The sequence below is a fragment of the Colletotrichum phormii genome (genome assembly GCF_030913505.1).
Source record: "Colletotrichum phormii strain CBS 102054 chromosome Unknown BDP81scaffold_56, whole genome shotgun sequence".
In the NCBI taxonomy this organism is placed as follows: Eukaryota; Fungi; Ascomycota; class Sordariomycetes; order Glomerellales; family Glomerellaceae; genus Colletotrichum; species Colletotrichum phormii.
The window spans coordinates 14258-39439 of record NW_026851498.1 but is presented as its reverse complement, the minus strand read 5'-3'; the positions used below and the strand labels follow the sequence as shown (position 1 = coordinate 39439).

At 51.0% G+C, this 25182-nt stretch overlaps 8 protein-coding genes across 8 annotated transcripts; 2 read left to right on the top strand and 6 right to left on the bottom strand.

The window, feature by feature from the left end:
- Positions 1 to 295: 295 nt before the first annotated feature.
- BDP81DRAFT_401244 (uncharacterized protein) lies at positions 296 to 1038 on the bottom strand (the record flags this gene model as incomplete). The annotated part of the gene is made up of 2 exons (XM_060588792.1): positions 296 to 329; positions 389 to 1038. 2 exons carry the CDS (start codon positions 1036 to 1038, stop codon positions 296 to 298), a joined length of 684 nt encoding a protein of 227 aa, XP_060437377.1.
- A 2514-nt stretch (positions 1039 to 3552) lies between these two features.
- BDP81DRAFT_513653 (ankyrin repeat-containing domain protein) lies at positions 3553 to 8049 on the bottom strand (the record flags this gene model as incomplete). Its single annotated transcript, XM_060595821.1, has 2 exons — positions 3553 to 6863; positions 6999 to 8049. 2 exons carry the CDS (start codon positions 8047 to 8049, stop codon positions 3766 to 3768), a joined length of 4149 nt encoding a protein of 1382 aa, XP_060437376.1. The 3' UTR covers positions 3553 to 3765.
- Positions 8050 to 10393: 2344 nt separating this feature from the next.
- Positions 10394 to 11207, bottom strand: BDP81DRAFT_188104 (uncharacterized protein). The gene has a single exon (XM_060582378.1). It carries the CDS (start codon positions 11051 to 11053, stop codon positions 10484 to 10486), a length of 570 nt encoding a protein of 189 aa, XP_060437375.1. The 5' UTR covers positions 11054 to 11207; the 3' UTR covers positions 10394 to 10483.
- On the top strand, positions 11161 to 13139 carry BDP81DRAFT_401241 (uncharacterized protein; the record flags this gene model as incomplete). Its single annotated transcript, XM_060588791.1, has 5 exons — positions 11161 to 11271; positions 11363 to 11676; positions 11769 to 11894; positions 11973 to 12290; positions 12383 to 13139. 5 exons carry the CDS (start codon positions 11161 to 11163, stop codon positions 13137 to 13139), a joined length of 1626 nt encoding a protein of 541 aa, XP_060437374.1.
- A 446-nt stretch (positions 13140 to 13585) lies between these two features.
- On the bottom strand, positions 13586 to 16313 carry BDP81DRAFT_466797 (3-hydroxyacyl-CoA dehydrogenase; the record flags this gene model as incomplete). Its single annotated transcript, XM_060594441.1, has 3 exons — positions 13586 to 14493; position 14625; positions 15393 to 16313. The coding sequence occupies 3 exons, from the start codon at positions 16311 to 16313 to the stop codon at positions 13586 to 13588; spliced, it is 1830 nt and encodes a 609-aa protein (XP_060437373.1).
- Positions 16314 to 17506: 1193 nt separating this feature from the next.
- On the top strand, positions 17507 to 19237 carry BDP81DRAFT_336905 (CoA-transferase family III domain-containing protein; the record flags this gene model as incomplete). Its single annotated transcript, XM_060585957.1, has 1 exon — positions 17507 to 19237. The coding sequence occupies one exon, from the start codon at positions 17507 to 17509 to the stop codon at positions 19235 to 19237; it is 1731 nt and encodes a 576-aa protein (XP_060437372.1).
- Positions 19238 to 19438: 201 nt separating this feature from the next.
- On the bottom strand, positions 19439 to 20378 carry BDP81DRAFT_466795 (uncharacterized protein; the record flags this gene model as incomplete). The annotated part of the gene is made up of 3 exons (XM_060594440.1): positions 19439 to 19702; positions 19829 to 20057; positions 20143 to 20378. The coding sequence occupies 3 exons, from the start codon at positions 20376 to 20378 to the stop codon at positions 19439 to 19441; spliced, it is 729 nt and encodes a 242-aa protein (XP_060437371.1).
- A 570-nt stretch (positions 20379 to 20948) lies between these two features.
- Positions 20949 to 23053, bottom strand: BDP81DRAFT_486105 (uncharacterized protein; the record flags this gene model as incomplete). Its single annotated transcript, XM_060595198.1, has 4 exons — positions 20949 to 21287; positions 21343 to 21593; positions 22009 to 22824; positions 22885 to 23053. The coding sequence occupies 4 exons, from the start codon at positions 23051 to 23053 to the stop codon at positions 20949 to 20951; spliced, it is 1575 nt and encodes a 524-aa protein (XP_060437370.1).
- Between the last annotated feature and the right edge of the window lie 2129 nt (positions 23054 to 25182).

The window sequence follows — 25182 nt, the reverse complement described above, 5'->3', positions numbered from 1 at the left end:
ACTGGTTACCGTCGCCGCTCCTCCGCCGCTCCTCTTCTATATGACCTCGTCGGCCATAAGAAAGCGCTATAGTGGTGGGCCTGCTTCGTGATGCCTTCTGCTTCCTGCCAGAACGGAAGTACGAGCTATAAGTACTACAAAGTAGCTCGCCGGCCTCTCTGGTAAATACCGGTGGATAATCTTAGTCTGCCCGCTGCTCCGGTACCCTTTATGGTACGCCGTTACGAAACATATTATACCGTCGTGTATAAAGATGTTCCGTACCCCGCCGTTTACCGTATTAGCTACCCGTAAGCTACCCATCTCCGTCGCCCGTCCCGGCTGGCCCCCTAGCATATGCATCAGCAACCATAGCCGCTCGCGGAACTGCTCGAACGTATGCCCGTACTCGCGCACTACCTCCTCCCTGAACGCCCTGCTGCCCGACGTCGGTCCCTCTATACCCCACTGACGCCGCCGCGGTTGGGACCCCACGATACGCCGGAACACCCACCCGTCCCCTTCCCTCAGCCACGCGTTGCGGTCGTCGTATAGAAACGAGTAACCCTCTCGGGTCTCGCTATGGTCGTCCTCGATCGACGGCCAGTGAATACGCGGCAGCGCTTCGTCTAGACAGCTCCTCGCCTGGCTGCTGTCCGACACTGCGTCGCCCTGCTCGTCCCCGCCTGTGACCATCGTGAGCTGCGCTAATAGCAGCCTGGCCTCGTCGACGACGCCGTGGAGCATGTCCGATAACTGGTCCATGGTAAACCGTACGCGCCGATACGATATGCGGTCGCCTACCCAGTCGATTACGCCGTCTGCCGGCGTGTTATACTGTATGTGCATGCCATACGTCCGCGTCTCGAGAATCCAATCCATCGGTGTTGGCTCGGCTTGGGGGGCCCCGGGCGTACGCGTCATGAACCTCTGTACCATGCGACGGACGTAGACAAAGAGACTCTCTATGCCATCATCGGCCGCCCCCTCGTCCGTCGTAGCGGCCTGACGAGCGACATCGTATTGCCTCTGCGTATATACCTTATAAACGACTAACATACGTGCTACTTTAATAATCGCCAAATACTTTGTTATATAGTCGGTAATATCCATCTAGCCACCGTCGGCCCGGATGCCTATTACAGCGAGCGCGCTCACTATTACGTTCTCGTACTACCCTCTCTTAAGCTGGTAGTCTAGCATACTAACGAGCATCTCGAGTACTGCCGGCCGGAGCGTATCCGACGTAGTGTCGGAGTCCCCTTCTACTACGGCCTTAGCCAATTGTTCGAACTCGTCCTACGCGTCGTACTACCTCTCGGTAAGCCGGTACGGCGGTCTCCCGTCGTCCGGTAGCTCCTACGTCCGGAACTACATATAGAGTAAGACCCTCTAGATATCTTTATACCGTACCTAAGTGTCCTCCTTAATGCGGTTATTAAACGGCCTCGTGGGCTTAATATGTGCTTCCTTCCGCTGGACCTCGAATAGTACGGCGTGCCCGATCTTATTGGGCGTAGATATGGCCCTAGCGTACTCTAAGACCTTGTTGACCGAAGTCCATATTATATGGAGTACGTCCTCTACGGCCTCCTGGATTGGGCCGGTGGTTTCGTAGAGCTGGCTGATGCGTAGTCTACTCAGATGCTCTGCCCATCCTACCCGCTGGAGCTACGGGTTCGGCTCGAGCTTGTCGTTGGTAGCACGGATGAGATCGTTATGGCTCGCCTTGACCTGCTCGGCTTGGTTCTGCCGTAGTTGACGGAGTAGCTCGGTGGCCTGCCGTGACGCTGCCTCCTCGGCGACCGCCTCCGGCGCTTGGTTTAGCGGTTAGCTACGCCCTACCTCGAACTATTAGCTCCTAGCCCGTAATAAAAAGAACCGCTAGTATAGTATACTAGACGTTTACGGTATACTATATTCCTGATAAGATCTCGCCCTTACGTTACCGCCCTTCTTCTAGTCGTTTACCCACCCGTGATATCTTCGGTAGTGATCCTGGATCCTTTGAGTTTAGTAACAAACATAGGAACATCGGTGACATCGGATACCGTCCGTACGTAGGTCGGTAAGATGGTCGATAGGGGCTATTAATGGGTCGGGATACTGCAGCTGCGTAAGACTGGCCTAGTTCGTATATATACCCATTATACTAGAGATGGCCTTGACGATGTTACTACGGGTCGACGGTGGGATATGGCGGTGGCGTGTCCGTAGGTGGGTGGCTAACTCGTCATTAACCACAGCAAACTAACATATTTTACAAATAGCGAGTACATACTCTTCATAAAAGATAAACGGCTCCATTACTAGCGTAATTACGATAGTCTTAGGCCGTGGTGGTTGTGGGCTACTACCGAGATAAGTGGTGTTAGTCTTACATATTGGTGGATTGATGTTGACTGTGGTTGAGTTAAGATGCTGTTGGACGGGCAACTATCTTAACCACAGCATTAAACTGGACATGGGCGCTATCTCCTCATTCGGTAGCTGCAGCGCATTCCTTATCTCGTTTAACTATACTAAACTGCTTACCACAAAGGAAACGCTAGGTAGAAATACTATGATTGGCTGCTGCCTCAGTGAGCATAGCAAGGTTATGTGATGATAGCTCTAGCGTTGATTGGTGCACTGATGCACGAGCCATCTTCACCCCATCAAATCGGCAAACACGAATCTATACAAATAGAGATAAATATTGGGTTATGAATAAAGATAAGATAAGTTCTGAACTCGCCTGATTGCCAGCTTTCGATGCATATCTATATCGTCTATTTTAGCTAAGGAAACCTCTACCAACTCTACCCCTATAATCTCTATCAACTCTACACCCTAGTATTCACGCCCCATAATTATTTTCTATGGCGTTTTCTATGAACTCTACTACAGTTCGTCGTGTCCTAGAGGTTAGGTTTACCGAGATGGATGAGGTCGGCATGCTTTATGATGTTATAGGCATGATGAACGTATGCTACAGAATGCAGATTCTATGGTTATGCATAGAGGGGTTATAGTATACTAGTTGCTGAATCAAACGGCCAAATACAAACTCGTTAAACATATGCGATTTGAGATCTTGACTGCTCTTAGCCTTTACTAGACGTCTAGCTTTGGTAGTGATGCTGTTCAAAGGTTCGACGCACGAGCCATCTGAGTAACGGCCACCCTACCGATCATTGGTGCAGCCATGCACGAGCCATCTTGACCCTATCAAACCGTCAATCACGAATCTATACATATAGAGGTGAATACTGGGTTTATAATAAAGGTAAGATCATTTCTGAGCTCGCCTAATTCTCAGCTTTCGATGCATGTCTATATAGTCTATTTTAGATAAGAAAACCTCAATGAAGCTGACCCCCTGTCGTTTCAATGAATCTGACCCCTTGTCTTTAGGGACCCATTTCTATTTCTATGGGCATTTCAATGAATCTGAGTCGGATTCATCGTTGTCTGTATGTTAGGATTTCAACCATCACCTAGTAGGTGTTTGTAGTTGCCAGTATGTTAGGATTTCAACCATCACCTAGTAGGTGTTTGTAGTTGCCAGTATGTTAGGATTTCAACCATCACCTAGTAGGGAGGAGCAGATTTCAGTAATTCATCATTCTACCCCTAACTGCAGTTGGCCTCTGAAAGCTTCCACCCTGCGTCAGCAACCCAACTTGACACATGTGGACGGTGGTGTTTTAGCTTCCAATTGATGCAATATAAAGAGCTTTACAATATTCGCCGCCTTGTACTTTGACATCAGCGACCTTGATAAGAAGCGTCTGGACTATGTTGTCATAGGCTTGGGATGATGCAGCCTAAAGAGCGTTGCCATAGAAGCATCTGGACGATGTTGTCATCGCCTCTAAATGATGCAGCCTGAAGAGCGTTGCCATACTTGCCGCCTTGAGCGTTGACATCTGCGCCCTTGTTGAGAAGCATCTGGACGATGTTGTCATCGCCTCTAAATGATGCAGCCTGAAGAGCGTTGCCATACTCGCCGCCTTGTGCGTTGACATCTGCGCCCTTGTTGAGAAGCATCTTGACGACGTTGTCGTGGCCCCTAAATGATGCAGCCTGAATAGCGTTGCCATACTCGCCGCCTTGTGCGTTGACATCTGCGCCCTTGTTGAGAAGCATCTGGACGATGTTGTCATCGCCTCTAAATGATGCAGCCTGAAGAGCGTTGCCATACTCGCCGCCTTGTGCGTTGACATCTGCGCCCTTGTTGAGAAGCATCTTGACGACGTTGTCGTGGCCCCTAAATGATGCAGCCTGAATAGCGTTGCCATACTCGCCGCCTTGTGCGTTGACATCTGCGCCCTTGTTGAGAAGCATCTGGACGATGTTGTCATCGCCTCTAAATGATGCAGCCTGAAGAGCGTTGCCATACTCTCCGCCTTGTGCGTTAACATCTGCGCCCTTGTTGAGAAGCATCTTGACGACGTTGTCGTGGCCCCTAAATGATGCAGCCTGAAGAGCGTTGCCATACTCGCCGCCTTGTGCGTTGACATCTGCGCCCTTATCGAGAAGCATCTGGACGATGTTGTCATCGCCTCTAAATGATGCAGCCTGAAGAGCGTTGCCATACTCTCCGCCTTGAGCGTTGACATCTCCGCCCTTGTTGAGAAGCATCTGGACGATGTTGTCATCGCCTCTAAATGATGCAGCCTGAAGAGCGTTGCCATACTCTCCGCCTTGAGCGTTAACATCTGCGCCCTTGTTGAGAAGCATCTTGACGACGTTGTCGTGGCCCCTAAATGATGCAGCCTGAAGAGCGTTGCCATACTCGCCGCCTTGTGCGTTGACATCTGCGCCCTTATCGAGAAGCATCTGGACGATGTTGTCATCGCCTCTAAATGATGCAGCCTGAAGAGCGTTGCCATACTCTCCGCCTTGAGCGTTGACATCTCCGCCCTTGTTGAGAAGCATCTGGACGATGTTGTCATCGCCTCTAAATGATGCAGCCTGAAGAGCGTTGCCATACTCTCCGCCTTGAGCGTTGACATCTCCGCCCTTATCGAGAAGCATCTGGACGATCTTGTCGTGGCCTTTTTCTGATGCAATATAAAGAGCGTTGCCATAGTAGCCGCCTTGAGCGTTGACATCTGCGCCCTTATCGAGAAGCATCTGGACGCTGTTCTGGCGACCCTCTAAAGACCCCCAAATGAGTGGTGTGTAGCCCGCTGTGGCCTTTGAGTTCAACGCAGCGTCGTCTGAGGCAAGTAGTCTCCGTAACACTTCGTCATGGCCATTCAATGCAGCCAGATGTACACTGTTGAGGCCACTCCTCACTTGGTATGGATAGTTTGTTTGCCAAAAGATTGAGACCCATGTTTCGAATCGCTGGTTTCGCATGTCATACAGCCGCAAGATCTGCTTTTGCAAGCCCTCCTTTGGATTATTTGCTCCTCGTAAGTGTGATGGCCAGTGTATTGCAGAATATTCCAAAAAGGGGTATTGTGCTGTATTGTTGTCTGGCTTATGTGTATCAGCACGGAACCGATCCTCTTGAGTATCCCCAATTGACAAATATTGAACACAAATTTGCGTCATTATCGTGTCTGAATCTGGTCTGTAGAGGGAGTGTTTCCAACAGCTATCTGCTGAAGAGGCGGGAATATCCTGTGCAACTAGAAATTCCTTGGCTGTCTGGTGTATTAGATAGATGCGGTCGTCGTTGATAAACACAAAAAGCCCGCAAAGCTGCCGTATATGTAGCTTGAGATTGGTGGAGTTAAGGTCGAGGTCCTTATGTGCCTGAACAACTGGTGAATCTGGGGCCAACTGGAAAGCCACAGCCATTTCCAACAGTGTGAGCGGTCGGCGGGCGGCAACAACGATGTGAAGAAGAGTCTGCGCCTCTCCTCGTTGATTGGAGTTAAGGCGGCCTAATATATTCTCGTACGCATCTTCCACCTTGGTCGGGAGAGTATTAATCGTCTTTATGAACGCATGTTTTGGCCACCCTGGGCTATGATAAATCTCATCCATTACAAGGTGAAGCCAGAGATATGTTCGATGCGGAACTGCGAAGAGCTTTTCTTGCAACACGTCTTGGACTTCCTGACTTATTCCGAGTTTATGCCCGGCTGTGGCTACCTCGTGTCGAATGACGAGGTTGATTTCCTCGCTAATATCAGCATTACTCTCTTCTCCAGCCAGACGAATCGTTTGAGGCTCAGGAATGTTACGAAACTCAGTTTCGATGTCCTGATATGGTCGACTAGTCACAAGGAACTTGATTTGAAACTTCCCCGTCGATATCGTTGGTTGGTTGTGGAAGTTTGTTAGAAACCGAATGAGTTTTTGTCGGTCATCAACGCAGCACTCGTCCAAAGCGTCCAGAACACAAGTAACACTGACTGCTTGATCGTCCTTGCCAGCCGCTATGAAGGTACGCCACAGCTCATCCACTTCAGTCTGCAGTTTCTCTCCGTTCTTTTCAAAGGCCGCCATAGCTTGGCGGATAAGGAGTGGTTGATAATAGAAAAGCTGATGAAGAATAGCACATAAGGCTGTCGCGAGGCTGTTTTGGTCGTCGTTGTCCTTAAAGAAGAAGTAGCACACTGTATGCTCGTTCGATTGATTTATCTCCTCGTCAATAAGGGATTTGGCCAACACAGACTTTCCACAGCCTGGGTCAGCCGAAATCCAAAGGAGGTCATCCTGACGGCTCTGCTGCCATTTTGTGTATCGTGGATGCTCTAACACCCATTTGCATGTGCCCGGGACTCGGTCAGGGTTGATATTCTTGAACTTCTCATATGCGCTCGTTTTGAATGTTTGATGGCAATCAACCTGTTTTTGGCTCTCATATCTGATCTCCTGCTTCTGCGTCTGTGCCGAGATGGCCGTATTTGTGTTAGAAACAAGCTTATGAAGGTGAGGATCTGCATGAGGCATTAGTACCTAAATATTCCTTAAAAGAAAGTTCAACTAGGGAGATAAACTCAAACAATGAATTTTGCATAACTTATAGAAGGACAAAATAATTAGAATATTTAGGCTAGGAATTATCTACTTACCAGACACCAACTGCGGTATAAGCTTCTCCTGCAGGACCCTATTTGGCGGTATGACTGAAAGGAGCTCCTTTGTAAATGCGGCCGCTGTTATAGCTGCGTATTCTTGCCACTGGTTGTTCTTATGAGAGTCCGCGTAGTCGCAAATACCACGGATGACTAGGCATGGGAAATCTTGTAGTCCTGCAGCCTCCATCTCGAAGCAGAGCACCCCAAGGTCTTTGCTTAACTTATCGCGTGTCTTTCCATGCTTAATTACCTGATTGCCTGAGGCAATATTGCCGTAATGAATAACTGGATTCGTGTCGTCTCTGTCCTCCCGCTGAATCTTCTGCTTAGGATCACACTCATCACAAGTAGAGTCTGAATCGACGTGGTCGTACTCTACTTGGAAAAGGTAATCGTGGAGAGCGCCCTGATGACTGAACTTCTTCTTCATGATCTTTGGGCTTTTGCTAATAAGCTCAGATATAAAGTGGGGGATTCTGCTGTCTTCGATTAGGTGATCGGCCTGGAGACGACCCAGGGCGGCTAACAGGACCTGGGGTGGTGCGTTGAGCGATCCTGTGCGTTGGAACTCTCCCTCCTGTACTGTCTTCCCCCGATCGTACTGGATAACACCTCCACTTGTTTCAGCGGGTTGGCTAACCACGATATCGCCCAGCCGGATATCATGTTTTCGCGACGGTACACCACCGCCGATTCCAACCATCAAGCCGAACCGGATTGACTTGAAGGTCCGCAGCAAGTCCTTCGCGACCGTGGCAGCTGGTGTTGTTCCATAGATGCCTGCAGGCAGGCAGGCGATAACGACGTTGTGGCCTTGGACCTGACCCAAGACGTAGCTGTTATGGTCGGCTGGATCCTGCCAGGGCAAGTTCGGATGAAGCTGATCGAGCATCCCTTTCGCGGCAGCCATTTCCAGCGGGAGGGCACACACCCAGCCCACAGTATAGTCCTCTGCGACAAGAGCATCTCCCCCCGGCCGATCAACACCAGTCTTTCTCTTTTTTCCGGGTTGGAAGTCATCGGCATCAGAGTCTGACAACGCCATTAGAAAGGACTGGTAAGGACTGGCATCCCAGACTCCGAGGGAGCTTACCAGGTGCTGAGGTACGGCCATGCTTGAGCAAGCCGCTCTTGCTTTCTGCGGCGCTCTTATTATTATCATCACGTGACTCTTTGGTATTCGGATCGTACATCTTTCGTCGGTAGGCTGCTGGCGATCGTATCTTCGGGTTAAGTTTTAGTAGGTCGATTATATAGCAGGCATAAAATATTAGAAATCTAGCTCCGCTAGGCTTAAACAGATTATAGAGGCATTGATTCCGCAGCTTTACGAGGGGAAGTCCTGCTTCTTAAACGTAAAGTGCTAGGTCAGCCTCACGTTAAACATTACCGATAAACTGCTGCAGTCCAGGGCCCGACCCCTCATTATTTCCGCTCCGACCTATCATTTGCTGAAGGACAACTTCTCAACATGCGTGGATGCCTGAGATGAATCTGCCAAGGCCAAATGCACAGGCTGCAGCGCTTGCCAGTCAATTCTGCCTTGTGCAGGCTAAGGACTCACAAGAATCCGCCTGGGCGTCAACGTCGAGGCTTATCGCGGGCCTCGGAAATAACAAATAGAAGGTTATTTACACAGGGTGCACTGGCATAAGCAGGATTGGTACCACTTGCCCGGAAGTGCACTTTGCTGTTCTCAATATAAAGCAATCATTCGTTGGTGGGAATGAAGCTACCTTACACGACTTCTGATTACAAGCCGGAACTGGCCAATCCCGCTGTTGTAAGTGTAATCCGGCAGCCATCTCTGACTTCGCGTTGTACACCACAAAGAGTACGAAGAGGACACTAAATTCGCACATAGCTGTACTGTGTGAGGCTATTCTGAGTACTTACGTAGTTCTGTCACATCTGATATATATGCCATATGAATCTGTGTATCTATTGTCTGGGAAACTCTGGATACTTCCGAATTATCTCATCGTCAGCTGGGGTTACTCCACCCACTCCCCTTCGCGTCACTAGACCTAACACGGCGACCTCGTTATCCTTCAAGAAGCCAACAAGGAACATACTTCACGTTCGCTAGGTTTTTCTTATATGAACAGGTAGGTAACATAATCGAACTTATTGTCTCCCGCTGGATTTCGGATCTCCCCGGCTCTGACGACCACACTGTTGCTAGCCATTGTTCTCCCCGTAAATAGTATCGAACGCCGGATAACTATCCCATCGAGTGCTGAATGGCAACAGTACATCCAGTGAGGGGTAATAGCCACTCAGAGACCAGCCAAGCCTTTTTCCAACCAATCAAAAGGCCTAGTTTTCTAGTACCTCTTCCGTCTATATATTCTGGTTATGAAATAGGTACCAGCAATCTTTTAAGTTACAAATCGCAACCCCAATAGGGAGGAACCCATAGGGGTAAATGACGTACCGTCGTGTATCGCTGTTGTGAGGGGGAAAAGTGGGTAATAATTGGGGGGGGGGATGTACTGTTGCCATTCAGCACTCGATGGGATAATAACGCCGTTGGCCTCCTACCCTCGTCCCTTTGCTATGAACGACGACGCGGCTGAGAAGCCTTATACGCCATCCCCGAGCAAATAACGTCGAGTATACAACGATACTGGCGACATCCATCGCGTGCGTCGCGTTCTTTTCCTCAGATCATTAGCCAAACCAATTCGGATATTGGCACGTTCCGAGTCATTCTCGCGATCCAATACCTAGCGTGATGATGTGCGGACGTATATTAGCCATGGTTCCGGGCGAATGTACTCAACTGGGGGACGACGGCACTCTTGAAGATTCGTCTTGCTGAGCGCCATATATTACTTAAATACTTCTTGAAAAGATGTTACGGATTGTTGGAAAATGCCCAAGAGATGGCCCGGCTTGAGCATACTGTCGCTGACCTTGCGTACGTCGCTCGCGGAATACCTCGTATTCTTATTCGTGGTTCGTAGGCATAGTGTTGGGGATCATGCCTCTTCGATCTTTGATGGTCTTGTGCCAGTAGCCGCCGAGAAGTGTCGACCCTCGATGGTCAAGGCATGCTAGCCATTATTAATGGCTGGACGTGATTGTTTGAACACCCCCAGGCCACTCGCCTACACGGGCCTGGCTTCGCAATACAGATGAGGCCGCGCCCAGCCAGGCTGCCTATGTCTCCCGCATGGAGACCTCAGCGTGTTGGTAGACGACAGGGAGATAGCTTGTGCACAACTCGAGAAGGTACACAGGCGAGATTGTTTGGATCCACTGTTAGTGCGGCCCATCGTGCCCTTGCACTATGCGCCAGCAAGGATAAATAGGGCCCAGCCATATCTTGCGATGAACCGCAAGGCCGGGGGTGTAGGCACACGCCTCCCTGGCTCTGCTGCCTGCCAACTATGAACATGGGTACTTCACCCAGCGGCATGGGGCGTGCCTGACTTTTTTTCTGAGCAAGGGACAGACTTTAATCTCGCTGTGGCTTACTCTGACGCCCTGGAAGCAAGCCAGCTGCAGCTCGTCTCCGAATCCATATCTAGCCCAGCTTTGGACGTAGACACCACCGCCTCCTGCCCCGTCACCAAGCCCGCCGACGCGCACGACGCCCTCGACGCGATAGTCGACTGGCAGGCCGAGGCCAAGGTCCCCGTCCGCGTCAGCCTCGTGGACGCGGGCACGCTATTTGTCAAGGACAAGACGTACCTCCTCGTCGGGCTTTCGCAGTCCATGGGGCGTTCGATCGCGGCGTGGATCGTCAAGCATGCCGGGCGGTATGTTGTGTTATCTAGCCGGAATCCCGAGAGGCTGGAGGCCGGGTGACTTGAGGATATGGAGAGGGTCGGCGGGAAGGTGACCGTGCTCGCCATGTAGGTCTCGGCGGCATCCTGTTGGAGAGTCACCATCATCTGACAAGAATAGCCAAAAATAGATATAGGGACGTATCCAAGGCAGAATCTGTCGACGCCGGCACTCTTTGCGATGTATATAACCTGCCGCGTGGGTGGTGTGGCGTACGGCCCGCTGGTGCTCAGGGACGCGCTGCTGAAGAACATGGACCTGGCGACGATGGACGTGGTGTTCACGTCCAAAGTCCCGGGCGCCAAGATCTTCCACGACCGGTTCTGCGATCCGGACAAAGGACCCGCTTGACTTCTTCGTCATGTTTTCTAGTACCGCGCTGTTTGGTGGTAATCCGGGCCAGACGAATTACACTGCTGCCAACGCGTATCTGCAGGCGCTGGGGCAATACAGGCGGAGCAAGGGTCTCGCTGTAAGTTGTTTTTATTTTATTTTGTTTTATTTTATTGTATTCAATATACTATTTGGTAAATGTGCAAGCCGACAAGCTGACAAAATACCAGGCCTCCATAATCCACATCGGCGCCGTGATGGGCATCGGCTACCTGACCCGCAACAGCCGCGAAGCCGAATTCCTGACCCTCTTTGCCGAGGCAGTCGTATCCGGCCGCCGGGTCCACGGCGTCGACGGCGTGCACGCCAAGAAGGCCATTGACATGTCCGAGACGGAGATTGGTAGCGGTATTCCCGCGCTGGAGTCGCGGCACAAGGAGACCATCAAGTTCTACCATGACCCGCGATTCGGGAATCTGAAGACGCCGGAGAGCAGGGGCGATGCCGCTGATGCGGGCGGGAGCAAGATGGGCGTCAAGGAGATGTTGGCAACGGCGACGACGATGGAGCAGGTTCGGGCGGCTATTAGTGGGGTTGCCGTGATGGGCCGGAGCTGACGGTGCAATGATACAACAGAGAAGAGAGCCTCTCCGACAAGATGCGCGGCGTGCTTCATATCCCGCCGGAAGAGAGCGTCAACGCGGCCGCTCCCCTCCTGGACCAGGGCATCGACTCGCTCGGCGCCATCACCGTCGCTTCATGGTACGCAGGCGCTCACTCCCACTCTCACCGATTCCCCACCACAGCACAGTCCACTAACAGCAAGCTTCACACCCATAGGTTCTCTAAACAACTCCTCGTCGACATCCCCATTCTGCGCGTCCTCTCCGGCGCGTCCATCGACGACCTAGCAGCCGAAGGCGCCTCCCGCCTCTCCTTGGCCGCCATCACGTGCCACCAAACCTCCCGCACGGCCTTCCGCCCCTCGGAAGCCTCCGCCCCCACACCGCAGCTGCACGTCCTCCCCGCCCCGACCTGGGGCCTGCGCGCCGTCTCCGTCGCCTCCCGCGCCGAGGCCGACGCCGCGCTGGCCAAGCTGCAAAAGGAAGCCTACGACCTGGCGAACGGCGAAACCTTCAAAATCGCCCTCTCCACTTGGTCGCCCACGGCCCACCTCCTTTGTGCTCGCCTACCACCGCCTGGCCGGCGACGGCTCTACCACCGAAAACCTCGTCGCCGAGCTGTCCCAGCTCTACGCCGGCGTTGTCCTCCCCCCCCCCGGCACCGCAGTACACCGACTTCTTCGCGGTCAAACAACGCACCCTCCTCGCCTCGGGGGGCATGGACGCGTCCATTGCGTACTGGACGTGTCTCTACAAGCCTCTGCCCGCACCGCTCCTGCTGCTGCCCCTCCCCGGCGCGAAGCGCGCCCGAGGACCCGTGAGCTGGGACCAGCACACCGCCTTGTCCCGCCTGTCTGCCGTGTTTGCGTTTAGAATCAAAGAGCGCACCAAGAAACTCCGGACGACGCCCATGACGTTCTATCTTGCGGCGTACGCCGCGCTGCTTTCGAATCTGTCCAAGCAGGCGCAGGTATCCATTGGCTTAGCCGACACGAACCGCTCGTCCGTGGCGGACTTGTCCACCATGGGGTACTTTGCCAATCTGCTGCCCTTGCGCCTCCACGCCTCCTCCGATTCCTTTACCGCCACCATCGAATCCGCCAAGGGGGCGGTACGGCAGGCCATGGCGCACTCGGTCGTGCCGCACGACGTGATCGCGGCCCGTCTAGGACTGGACGATACGGTCGTCTTACCATGGGCGATGACGTGCGCGCCGCTATTCCAGGCGGTCTTTGATTACCGCCAGGGGGCGGCCGAGTCTGGGGCCGTGGGCGGTGCGCGGATCGTTGAGGTAGTGGCGAGCTGGGAGCGCACGCCGTATGATGTTCTGGTGGAGATGAGTGATGATCCGACGAGGGATCCGCTTGTGACTGCCAAGTTATAGAGCAGCGTGTATAGGGAGGGTGATGCGGAGGTGTTGCTTGGGAGGTATATTGAGTTGTTGACGGCGTTGAGCAAGGGGAATGCTATTTAAATCGTTCTTGGCTAGGTAATAAATGGTTTGTTTGTTTGTTTTTGTTTTATATTTAACGCCATGGCGGCAAGGACGATTTGGCGGTGACGAAGAAATGGCCGGCGCAGTTTTATATCTTGCAAGTCGGGCTGGCTCATTCTGCAATGGTCTCATGCTTCTCAATGACGGTGGCCGAACATCAGTCATGCAATCGGAGTACTGATTTACTGGTCGTCGACATGATTTTCTAAGGTAAGATTGGGTTTCATCACAGGCATGTTACAAGTCCGTTTGCATTTGGGATCTCTCCGAGAAAGAGTAACTCTCTTTGATACCTGTTTCAATTCGATCTTTTCATGCCCGATATTCGGAATGCATCATACTAATGCAATTCCTGTAATGTCGCCCAACTCCGAAAACAACACAGTCTTCTTTCGAGTTTTCGTATCAACAGAGTAGACGCCGCCGGCAAGGTCTGTCACGTACGCTACCCCAGCCCGCTGATCCAGTGATAAACCAATGGTTTCGTGTAGCCGTATAGCCAGGGTTTCCCGTTTCCCAGCATCGGACATCATGGCTCGATTGAGAGTGTTTCCGGCAGGAGGATCTCCCCGATCTGTCCAATATAGCGCGCCATTTACCTCGTCGATATCAAGGTCGATTGGCTCGGGTAGTTTGCCAAATACCATTTCGATTTGTTTGGATCGGTCTTCGAAAGAGGCGTGTATCGGTGCACGGAAAATCCGTCCTTGGTTGCCCTTTGATGGGCCTTTCTGTGTCCAATAGAAGACATCTTGCTGTTCGTCTACAGCGACACCAACGCACCACGTCTTCTGATCCAATCTCTCCTCTTCAGTGTTACCCGTTGAGACGAGGATCTCGACATCAGAGCCATCCAAGCTGGCTCGCATGACTTTCATTCCCTCCCGATCACACCAGTATAGCTTTTTACTTTGCTCCGCAATAGTGATTTGCTTCGGCGTGAAGACACCCGTAGTACCTTCTGGTACAATGACTTGTCGATTTGAGCCATCCAGGTTGGCTCGTTCGATCGAGCCGTCGTTTGACTTGAAGCTAGATCCCATATTTGTCCAGTACATGTGGTCATTGGCGTGATCGATCGCTATTCCGTCGGGGAGAGTTGACATGTTGTCTATCACAGTCCTAAGGTCGCTTCCATCGGTGAGGCATGATAAAATGCGTCCTCGGCGACTCTCTGGCGGATGGGACAGGTCTGTGTCGAGGATGTAGAGGCGTTGTTGGTAATAAGAACCCATGTTGCCCCCTTAGGTAGATTTACAATTAGGGTATAGGAAGGTAGTAATACAGTGTGTTGGTTGATCAGGAAACATTGGTCGATTATCGTCTTGAGATCAGGTAGACGGCTACCAACTATTCTTATGACATTGCACTTACTCTGCGTCATTCGAAGCCTTCGGATCGTCAGGCGAAGGGGGAAAAGTTTTCAATTACGTTTTTTTGGCCCCTGCTGAGAACTTCCCTGCTTCTCAAATTGATCCGCTGTCGGCCACTCCTGAACTTCCGACAAAGTCGGTATTCGCACTTCGGTCTTCATGACATGCGCATAGCGCTGTTGTATCCGTAGGTCCACACTGTTGTCATGCAACGCGGACCCGATCTCTTTAGCACGGGATTGATTCCGCACTGGTCAGGCAGCCCCCACTCGGTCCACATGGCACCCAAGTCAGCGACGGTTGAGATTTTTGAGAATTGTGAGATCACTCCTAACGAAGAACAGATCAACAAGAAAAGAAGGTGGCATACCGAACAGTCGGATTCGATGCCTCTGTGAAGTTGCGCGAGTAGTCTTCTATTCCTACCCCTGAACCACCTGTATGACAGCTCTTGGGTCGTCAGCGATTGAGACTGTTTGATTCTCATTTAGGCACCTAACCTGCAGGCTGTATGCTCCGGCCCATCTCACGACCAAGGTCCATGTGCATCGGACTATCAAGTAATTAATCGGTTGCCTAACGACCAATTTTGATCAAAAGGAAACGATTCTATCATGGCGAAAAAAAGAGTCATTTATAACATGAAATATTAATTATATCTAAGAACAAGCTCTAAATGAAAAGTTCGCATGCAGTGAAACAACTGGGGTTACTACTTTGCCATTGATCCCTTGCTTGCTTCTGCATAGCCATCCCATTCTTGCCTTACGTTCAGGAGTCTTACCAACTCTTCGTCGCGTTGCTTCGCGAGCTGTCGGTAGGCCCTGTCATCTACGGCCTGTCTCGTTCCCAAGACCCACTTCTGCCTCAATTCGTCTGTTACTTGAGGGTCTTCAGGCGCGTACCAAGACATCAAGGGTCCCAGTAAATGTTCCGCCATGTACTCAATCCCGCCCTCACCGCCTCCCAGGTGCAGTAACATGTTCGGACCCATGACGCCCCACCGTAGACCAGGGCCGTAACTCATTGCTTTGTCGATGTCCTCAACATTGGCAACGTCTTCCTGTAGTAAGTACATGACCTCTCTCATCAAGGCTGCCTGAAGACGGTTGGCGACATGACCGACGACTTCTTTTTTAACGTGCACTGCCTTCTTCCCAATTCTCTCGTAAAATTCCATCGTGGTGCTGACAGTTTCAGATGATGTCTGGCTACCGGCAACTACCTCCACGAGGGGGATGAGGTGCGGAGGGTTGAAAGGATGGCCAACAACACACCGCTCAGGCCGGCTCGATGTACTCATTCCGAGCTGTATGCTTGAACAAGTCAAGCCACTGCTGCTCGTAGCGATGATTGTGGTTGGCAGAACAATATTCGCCATGTCGTTGAATAATTTGCGCTTGAAGTCCAATTTCTCCGGCCCGTTTTCTTGCACAAAATCGGCTTCTGTGAGAGCCTCTGTCATGTTTGTCGTGAAGAAGATGTCTTGTGCTTTAGCTTCGGCGTTCTTGACGAGACCCAGAGTCGAAAGAATAGGTAGTGCGTCGGTAACAAGGGTTCGAAGGAACGTCTCAGCAGCAGGGTTGACATCGAAAGCCGATACTTGGAGGCCTTGCGCTAGGAATAGAGCAGCCCAAGAGGCTCCGATAGAGCCGCAGCCCACAATAGCGACCTTTTGAACATGCGACATGCTCAAAGATGGAGATACGATTGGTTTCTTTTGTCGGAAATTGTGTAAAAGAGGTGATACTTGAGAAGGGTGTTGTGTTGCAGTATCTTAGTTTAGTGATGGTGTTGTATCACAGTTGATGAAGCTTATGAGATTTTAAGAAACGGAGGGAATCAGCGTGGCCACCGAGGGAAAGATCAAGGCTGACATTTATGGTGAAATAAAACTAGTAAGCTTTTACAGATTACCTATGGTGGCTGTTCAGAGAGCAGCATCCTTAATCCTAAGAGATTGGGTCATCGTGGATACATGCAAGAGCGGCCTACCGGCGCCTCCGAGATAGAGAAGAAGATCACCGGGCCGACGTTGGGTCCAAAGTCTCGAAACTCCGAATAGTTCTAGAGCCCACAATGCCGACGAGTGGATACCGATGAGATGCCGTTCTACGGGGTAGCGGGCATAATTCCGCGCGCGGAATCACTGTGGCGGGTCTGCGACTCATGCGCCAGCTCCGGATCGTCAAAGCTTGGCTCTCCCGGCCCCGCATTACTGCTGCTGGAGCTTCTCGAAAACTTCTCTTGTAATGAATCCTCAAGAGTTGAAACATGACTCTGTTGCAAAAGAGACAAGGCAGCTAGGTAAACATACCACATGTACGGAATGGTCAAATGTGGTCTCCGTTCGGACCCAACGTCATTCATGCTACGTAACCATTCAAAGATCCTGGCTTCTGCTGGAGATCTCGACCTCGAGCTCCGGCGTTCGCGTTGATTTCGCACCCGACAAGTGGATCCCATACCCGCATCATTCGGCTCACATTTACCGTCGATCTGAGTCCGAGCAACGTCATTTCTCTCCGTTTTCTGCCCCACAACATCGGCCTCGTGCCGCATATTCCCGCAATGCTCCCAGTTGTCATTCTTCCGATAACGGTTACACCAAATCACTTTGCGGCCCTTCCGAGAATTCTGGACTCATGTTCCGCTCTATTTCCGCGAGTTTTGTCGTTGTCAACTACATATTAGTCTTTACGGCGAAAGCTGTTAAGGAACACCATATTTAAGTCCACCACCCTCTTTGGCTAACTTACCCGTCCTCTTCATCACAACAATTTGACCAGTACACACGGAGGCCCTACCACTTCGAGTCGACACGAATTCATACACTATATTCAAACTTACGCAGCCTCGTAATAATCATCCTCGCCCGTCACTATGGCATCAGAAAGGATTCCCGGCATCTACGGTCCTGGCACCTTCACAGACAAGACCTTCACCCCAGTACCCGAAGACACAGAGCGGATTTTCCGCCTCATAGCAAGCCAAACCCCGGGATTCACTCAAGATGAGCGTCTTCTTTCCAAAGTCAATTTTTCCGGAGAGGCGTACCCCGTCATTCCCGGCCCGATCAAGGCAGTTTCTGTCGCTGCCGCTCTTCACGCTATGACCGGCGTTCTTGCGGACGAAATTCTAGCCATCCGGGGCGTCAACAAGGACGACCGACAGATTTCCGTCAACACCACACACGCAGCTGTCTGGTTTGGCTGCATAGCCACTGCATTCCTCGACGGTATGGATGTTGTCAACATGGTCAAGCAGGGTCAACTTAAGAGCTTTCTGCCGGACTGGGAACACGGCTGGACCGATACTGCCCTCAAATACCGTGCGACCGGCCTCTACCCAACCAGCGATCCTGAAGTGTGGTACTCCCTTCATGGTAGCATGAACGCTGATCCAGTCCTGCGCTCTATCGGCGTTGACCCGTCAGCACCTATTAAGTCTAACGACGAAGCGGCCGCGCACATTGCTGAGCACACCGCAAAGCTTAGCCCAGAGAAGATGGAAGTCACAAACCTGTTGAATGGATTTTGCGGCAGCATCTGCTTTACTCCCAAGCAGTGGCGCGAGTCTGAGATGGGACGGTCTCTTTGCAGGCACCCTCTAGTCAATGTCAAAAAGCAGGAGCAGACGATCCCGACACCGCCAATTGCGTTCCCGCCTCTCAGCCCCAACGACAAACGACCCTTGGCAGGAGTCAAGGTTATTGAGATGACTCGAGTTATCGCTGGGCCAGAGATTGGAACCATTCTTGCCGCATACGGCGCAGACGTGATCCGCGTCAACCCTCCCCACCTTCCGGATATCAACATCATGCAGCTCTCACTGAACGCCGGCAAACGCACTATTGCCATTGATCTCCGAAAAGAAGAGGATGCCTCAATCCTCAAATCGCTCGTTTCCGAATGCGATGTTTTCATCCAGGGGTTCCGCATCAACAAGATGCCTAAATTCGGCCTCGGGCTGAACGAACTCTTGAAGATGGCTGGGGATCGTGGCCGAGGCATCGTTTATGTCACCGAGAACTGCTATGGACCGGACGGATATTATGCTGAGCGACCTGGTTGGCAGCAAATCGCTGATGCTGCGGCTGGTTCTGCCTATGTCACAGGAAGGTCTTTGGGGCTTCCGGATAACGAGGCTGTGCTTCCAAGCTTGCCTATTTCTGACATGTCCACTGGTGTCTTGGGCGCGGTCGGGGCGATGCTTGGACTGAAGCGACGCGCAACTGAGGGCGGAAGCTACTATTCACATGCCAGTCTTGTGGGTGTCAACGCCTTTGCCCTTACCGAAGAGGTCGGTCTCTACCCTGAGACCACTGTTGAAGAGTGCAAGCAGCGCTTCCAATGGGGAGAAATGAGGGGTGCTCATCATGTTCTGGATCTCCTAGTGACTGTCTGGAATGGGTGGACAAGGGTTCTTGGTGACTTCTTCAATCCCGAGGGCGAGTGGTTCCAGAGTTTTGATTCAAGTGCCTTTGATAAAAAGCGCTTGAGTATTCTGAGACCCGTGGTCAAGTTTGAGGGAGAAAAGGAAACTTCTCCCGAATGGAAAACTCCTAGCATTCCTTACGCGTTCGAGAAGGCCGAATCTATCAAATTCCTTTGAGCAAAAGTCTTATGTGTACCTATAGCATCTTACAATAATACATTCACACCATGCGCATACAAATAGCTTGATAGATCAAAACAATATGTACTGTTGATACAGCCGCGAATCGAATTCATTCATACGGCAGAAGACTCCACGCAAGCTACCAAGATATCGTCACATTCATAGGTCTAAGACCAGTATCCGAGATGGATTAGCTCACGATCCGCCTTTCCCCAGACGGACTAGATCATCTTTCTCAAGTGTATCCTTCTCAAAGCCCAATATTGACTGATTCAACATTGCACTCGAGATTTCATTGACCCCAATACTTGGCAATGATATAGTCCAGCTTAATACATACGCAAGAGCCATCTTCATAAAGTCGTTGGGTGCGGTTATCAGTCCAGGCTTGACAACACATGCGTCGGTTTGTAGGTCGTGCTGTTTGGCGAGAGCCAAGACCGCGGTCTCAGTCTTTCCCTGTCACAGAAGATTGTCAATAAATACCTGATTGACGGAATGATGTAGGAAGCGTAATTTTGCAAGCCGGAGCTAATGCCCGAGTCATAACAAGAAAGAGAAAGGTGGGGAATGAATTCAACACACCCGCAAAAGTGAGTACTCGGGTTTGAAGCTTGGAGTTTTAGACTGGTCCCTCTCTGTCCTAGCACCACTCATGTATATGAAACGGAAAGGTGTATTATTGTTGGTGGCCGTTGACGAGCTACGGGCCTCCAGCATCGCCCGAAACCCGGCAAGAGGTGATTCGTAGCAAACTCGATGAATCTCATTCCAGTCATAAAAAGTCAATTTCGAAGGCGTAATAGCCACGGTCCTATAGCCCCGAGGAAGATCCTTTTCAGTACAAGTTCCGCTTTCAAGTTGAGGGCATAGGAATCTTGCCCTCCGAACGGACGTACCAGATACATGCATCAGCAGTGGCAAAGTCTGCTTTGGTCTCGGCAGAGTACTGGTCATATGCTCCAACGACGATATTTCTCAACTTCGAGGGGTCGACATCGGGACCAGGCTCTGCCTGAATCTCAAGCGGCTGACGGGAAAGAGCAATGACCGCGGTTACAGCAGGGGAACGAAGGCTCTGTCTCACCAACTCCCTCCCTACGAAACCGTTTGCACCTGTTATGATGAGTTTCATATGGGTGCAAGTGCCGGGCAGGAAGCCACTCGGGTTCTGAATATAAATTCAATGTCTGACGTGACCTCAAGGGACCCGTGCTCGCAAAATAGCTCGCTGAAACAAAATAGAATAGATCAACGTAGTCGGTGGCTTTCGGGGCGGCACCTTGTCTTCTACAAAGAATTTTGGTTGAGATCTAGAATTAGATAGAGGGGCACCGGCATATAATATACTTCATGAGTTCATTCCTCATTCCTACTCCTTCCCATACCATCCTTCAGATAATTCAGCGAATCAAGAATGAAATATGTCGTGGCGCAATCAGGGCGCCGGAGAAACGGGACCGAAAGAGACGGGCAATTCCTGATACCGTCACAGGAAGAACTTTTTTAATTTGCTACTCGTGTATGGACTTGATACAGTACACTTCAAATAAGTTGGGTACTTCATTCTCCTTACAAGCCACTGAGAACTCAAAGATTAGTTTCTAGGAATCGACTCTTGTAATCTTGATGGTATCTACTACAGAGTTGGTCTTCGGTAGGATTGATCAACATCGCATTATATTTTTACCACGTTGACGGCTCGTCAAAGAAGGTCTAATCTGAACCAACAAAAGTTGAATCCCTGCAAATCATTCGACACACAACTATCCAGGGCCTTCTGATATTTCGGGATTCCACCCATGAAACTCAAGGCTTCCCGCTGTTTTCCAGGAATGTTGCCGCCCATGTACCAGGTCGTCTTGTTGTGCGATAACAGCGTTGCGTTACAGAAGTCAGCCGTCAAACGTCCCCATTCCTGTTCGGCGGCGGGTTGGGGGTCAATTCTTGAAAGCCCCTTGTTTCGTAGATGAACCAGTGTCCCGATAATCCAATCACCCTGTATTTCGGAAATGACTGGTCCAATGGCAGTTGCCGTTGGACTCTGTGGTCCGTAGAGGAAAAATAAGTTCGGGAAACCTGAAGTCATCATACCCAACCAAGTACGTGCGTGTCCCAGTTTTCCACTCTTTGTTCAGTGACCTGCTTTTGAGGCCCCGAAAGTTGACTCTGCTGAAGCTTCCTGTGATTGCATCGAACCCGGTTGCGAGGATCAAAGCATCGAGCTTATGGAGAGTACCATCCTTCATCCTCACTCCATCCGGCAAAACCTTGTCGATGGGATTTTTCTTCAAAGCGACGAGATTGATATTGTTTCGGTTGAAAATCTGTCGCAGCGCCACACGTGGCGCTGCCGGTTACTGCCGTACGATACCGCTTTCCACAAGCCGATTACCCGTCTTGTACGGTATATAGATAGGACCCTCATACGGGTCTTCCACTTAGAGGAATCAAGCCACTTTCTGCCATACAAGTCTTCCACTTCCTACCTCGCTTTGTGATAGTTATGAGCCCAGGATTCTACCGGTAGCACAACCGTCTAAAGTGTAGCTTTGACGCATACCCACATCTAAAGCCTCAGGTTCAATTCCCGCTCGGGTAGGCAGTTTTGCCGCCTAATCAGGTCTAAAAGAGCCCAAGTGCCACCCAACAAGCCCAGAGCGGCCACGGGTAAAAGCGTACAGACCCCTACCCTTCCACAGGGCTAGGATCTGAGGGGGTGTGTCGTAGGATATATATGGCGTTAATTGCTGCCCGTAATTAACGGCGTCGTTTTTGCGACAAAATCTCATAGTAGTTTTGCTCCAGTGATGGCCGTTTCGTGCTGAAAGGATAGGGCAAGTTCTCTGGAGCGAGATTCTCGATCAATTCATCATCGTCCACGTGTATCCTATGTCGAACCTTTTCCCGCCAGAAGTTGTAGAACAAGTGGTTCGCCTCCAGGTTTGTCATAAAGTCCGAGTAGTTGCCATGAGTAGGCGCAAATCCACCCTCCTCCCATAGATTTTCAAAGAGATGTTGCTGCTGTTCGGGTGTGTCATCCATTTCCTTTCTGGTGACCACTGGGTATGTGAAACCAGCCCTAGACTTCTTCATTTGAGAGAAGAGGTCTTCGTATCCACTCTTATCTGCCTCTCCATCCCCCGAGATCTTCTGTCTCATCGGCATGGTACAATTTGGTGATCGCTGGAAAACCACAAGCTTCTCAGCTACAGGACCAATTTCCTGAACCAGTTGCACGCCTGTAGCTCCGGTACCAATAATTCCGACACGTTTGCCGGAAAGATCCAATGGCTCGTGGGGCCAATGAGCCGTGTGACACAATAACCCTTCGAAGCTTTCAAGACCATTCAAATCGGGAGTGTATGTCTTGACGGCAAAGCCCATCGCGGGTAGCAGGAAGCGAGCTGACATAAGCTGGCCTTGGTCGGTCATGATAGTCCAACGATTGGTGTTCGCATCAAATGTTGCATCAGTGACCTTCGCGCCGAAGGTGATGTCCCTACTAAGAGCCCACTTCCGGTCGACGAATTCGAAGTATTGAAGAATCTCAGGCTGGCTGGGATACTTCTCCGTCCAGGCTCATTCTCTCCAGAGCTCAGGATCAGAGAATTCATAGAAGGGAGTGGCAGTGTCGACACGGGCGCCGGGGTATCGGTTATGCCACCAAACGCCTCCCAATCCGTGGCCTTCCTCAACGAGTTGGACCTGGAATCCCTGTTTGCGTAGATTGCGAAGGAGATAACATCCAGCGAACCCTGCACCAATGACGATAACGTCTGAATACAGTTCTTTGGTGCGTGATGGCATTGTTGAGTTGGAACTTTTTCCAATTTGGCTGTGGTAGGTAATACGTGATGATGAGTATTACTCCTATGAATCGAGGTCTTTTTGGAATCATAAGAGTCTTATGTATGTTTCTTGATAGGCAATAGGCTACGTTGATGGGTGTATATGATCTTGTGCTGCGGCTTGCAATCACAATGCCTGTCAGGTTTGGATGCGTCAGGGTCTCCACTCGATCGTGCCTCCCTGAGCTCACGAAGTCAGACAGTGTCTCACGGCTATACTATCCGGTATTTATTAGATATCAGTGACTTGCCGTGTGGTGAGTTTGACGAACGATGCCCTCTTTGGCGCTCTTTCCGAGTATCGTCGGATGCGTTTCCCGTAGCGGCGCTCAGGTTGCGGGGGGTGGCGGGCAAACAGCTCCTTCACCAGAAGAGACGCAAAATAGACCGTGACAGGGCAGGGAGTATCTCGCATATCGCCTTGGCGTATGCCGGTGACGGGATTACATGCCACTTTTTTATTGCCGATGATAATGACCGGCGGGATATGGTCTGCTATCGAGTGACATGGTCTGGATTTGTCGGATTGCCGCAGCACATAAGATTCCCGCCTGGCCACGCTTGTTCATCCGCTTTCCAATTGTCCACGACAGATTGAGACTTCCCGACTGACTATAACCTGCCGTATCTTACATAGCCTTTTCCCGCCGACAACGATGACAAGTTGGGGAATGAGAAAATCGGCGTTGAAGACCTGCGACCCACGGGCAGTGTTGTTGAGGGTGACGTTGAAGACGACCGGAACGGCGAGTTCCACAGGTCCATTTCTCCACGTCAGATTCACGTCAGTCTCCATCAGACTTGAGAAGGCACGGTCGGATGCTCTACTTACCTTGATTGTAGATAATTTCTCTTGTTTCTAACCTTGGAAGTGCTGTTTTTATCGCAACTGGCAAGGCTTTAGCTACTGGAGGGCCCGGCAACATGGTCATCACCTACTTTATGGTCTGCAGCTGTGTCTGGGCTGTTCTTTAATCACTCTCCGAAATGACAATTGCCTTCCCGGTATCTGGTAACTATATAGACTATGCTGACCGCCGGGTTGATCCAGCGTTGGCTTTTGGTGCAGGATTCGCTGAGTGGCTTGGTGAGTGAAGCAAAAAGAGGCTCCCCGTTGACGCGGAATTGTTATTAACATTCGGGAAGGTTGGGCTGCGCTAGTAGCAGCTGAAGCAGGCTTCTTTCACGTTCTCCTTCGCTTCTGGGCTCCGGAATCCTTTCCCTAGGCCGCAACTAGTAAGTTTCGCGCATCTATGTGTGATTTGAGCCTTTAGTATAGAAATGAAGCTGATTTACCTCAATAGTTTCTCTATTCTTATTCGCATGCTTCGTCATTTTTCTCCTTCCCAACAAAGCCTTTGCCTGGTTTGAATACGTCACGTCTATTATCAAAATATTTCTCTTCTTGATCATAATCATACTCTCGTTAGCATTGGTGCTTGGACCCGGGCCAAACGGTTATCTGCACCGAGGAGAAAGTTGGACAAGACTCTCGCCGTTTCTCAACGGATTTACAGTGAGCACCAAATCTAGTATTCAATAAGTACATTGGATCTATCTAATACCGAGACAGGGATTCGCTAATTGTGCCCTCTTAGCAACATGGGCCGTTGGTGACCAAGTTTTCGTGGGCATCATGGGCGGCGAAGCTGATAGTCCTCGCTTCTCGATGGCTCATGCAACAAAGCTCGTTCCGTTTCGAGTGAACTTCATCTACATGCTCAGTCATATTTATAACAATCTTGGTACCCTCGAACGATGAAAGACTATTGGGTGGCAGTAGTGTTTCTGCCTCTCCTTTTGTCATCGCTGTGGAGAGCTCTGGGATCCGCGGCATATCCTCACTCCTGAATGCCGGGATGATGTGCGGCGTTCTGGCAATCGCCGCCGAGTCCGTATACCTGTCTTCTAGAGTCCTGCGCTCTATGTCACACCAGAAACTCATTTCAGGTCGTTTGGCCAGAGTCGACGACAAGGGCCGGCCGAGGCTGGCGCTGCTGTTGACATGCGTCCTTGCCGCTGTGCTCTCGTACATACAGCTGTCGGGTTAGTATCCTGAGGTCAGAAGCAGATCGTTTCGATGGCGAA

Bases quoted from the DNA above. Each gene is read 5' to 3' on its own strand.
- BDP81DRAFT_188104 (XM_060582378.1), bottom strand. From the start codon at position 11,053: ATGTTCTTCAGCAGCGCGTCCCTGAGCACCAGCGGGCCGTACGCCACA.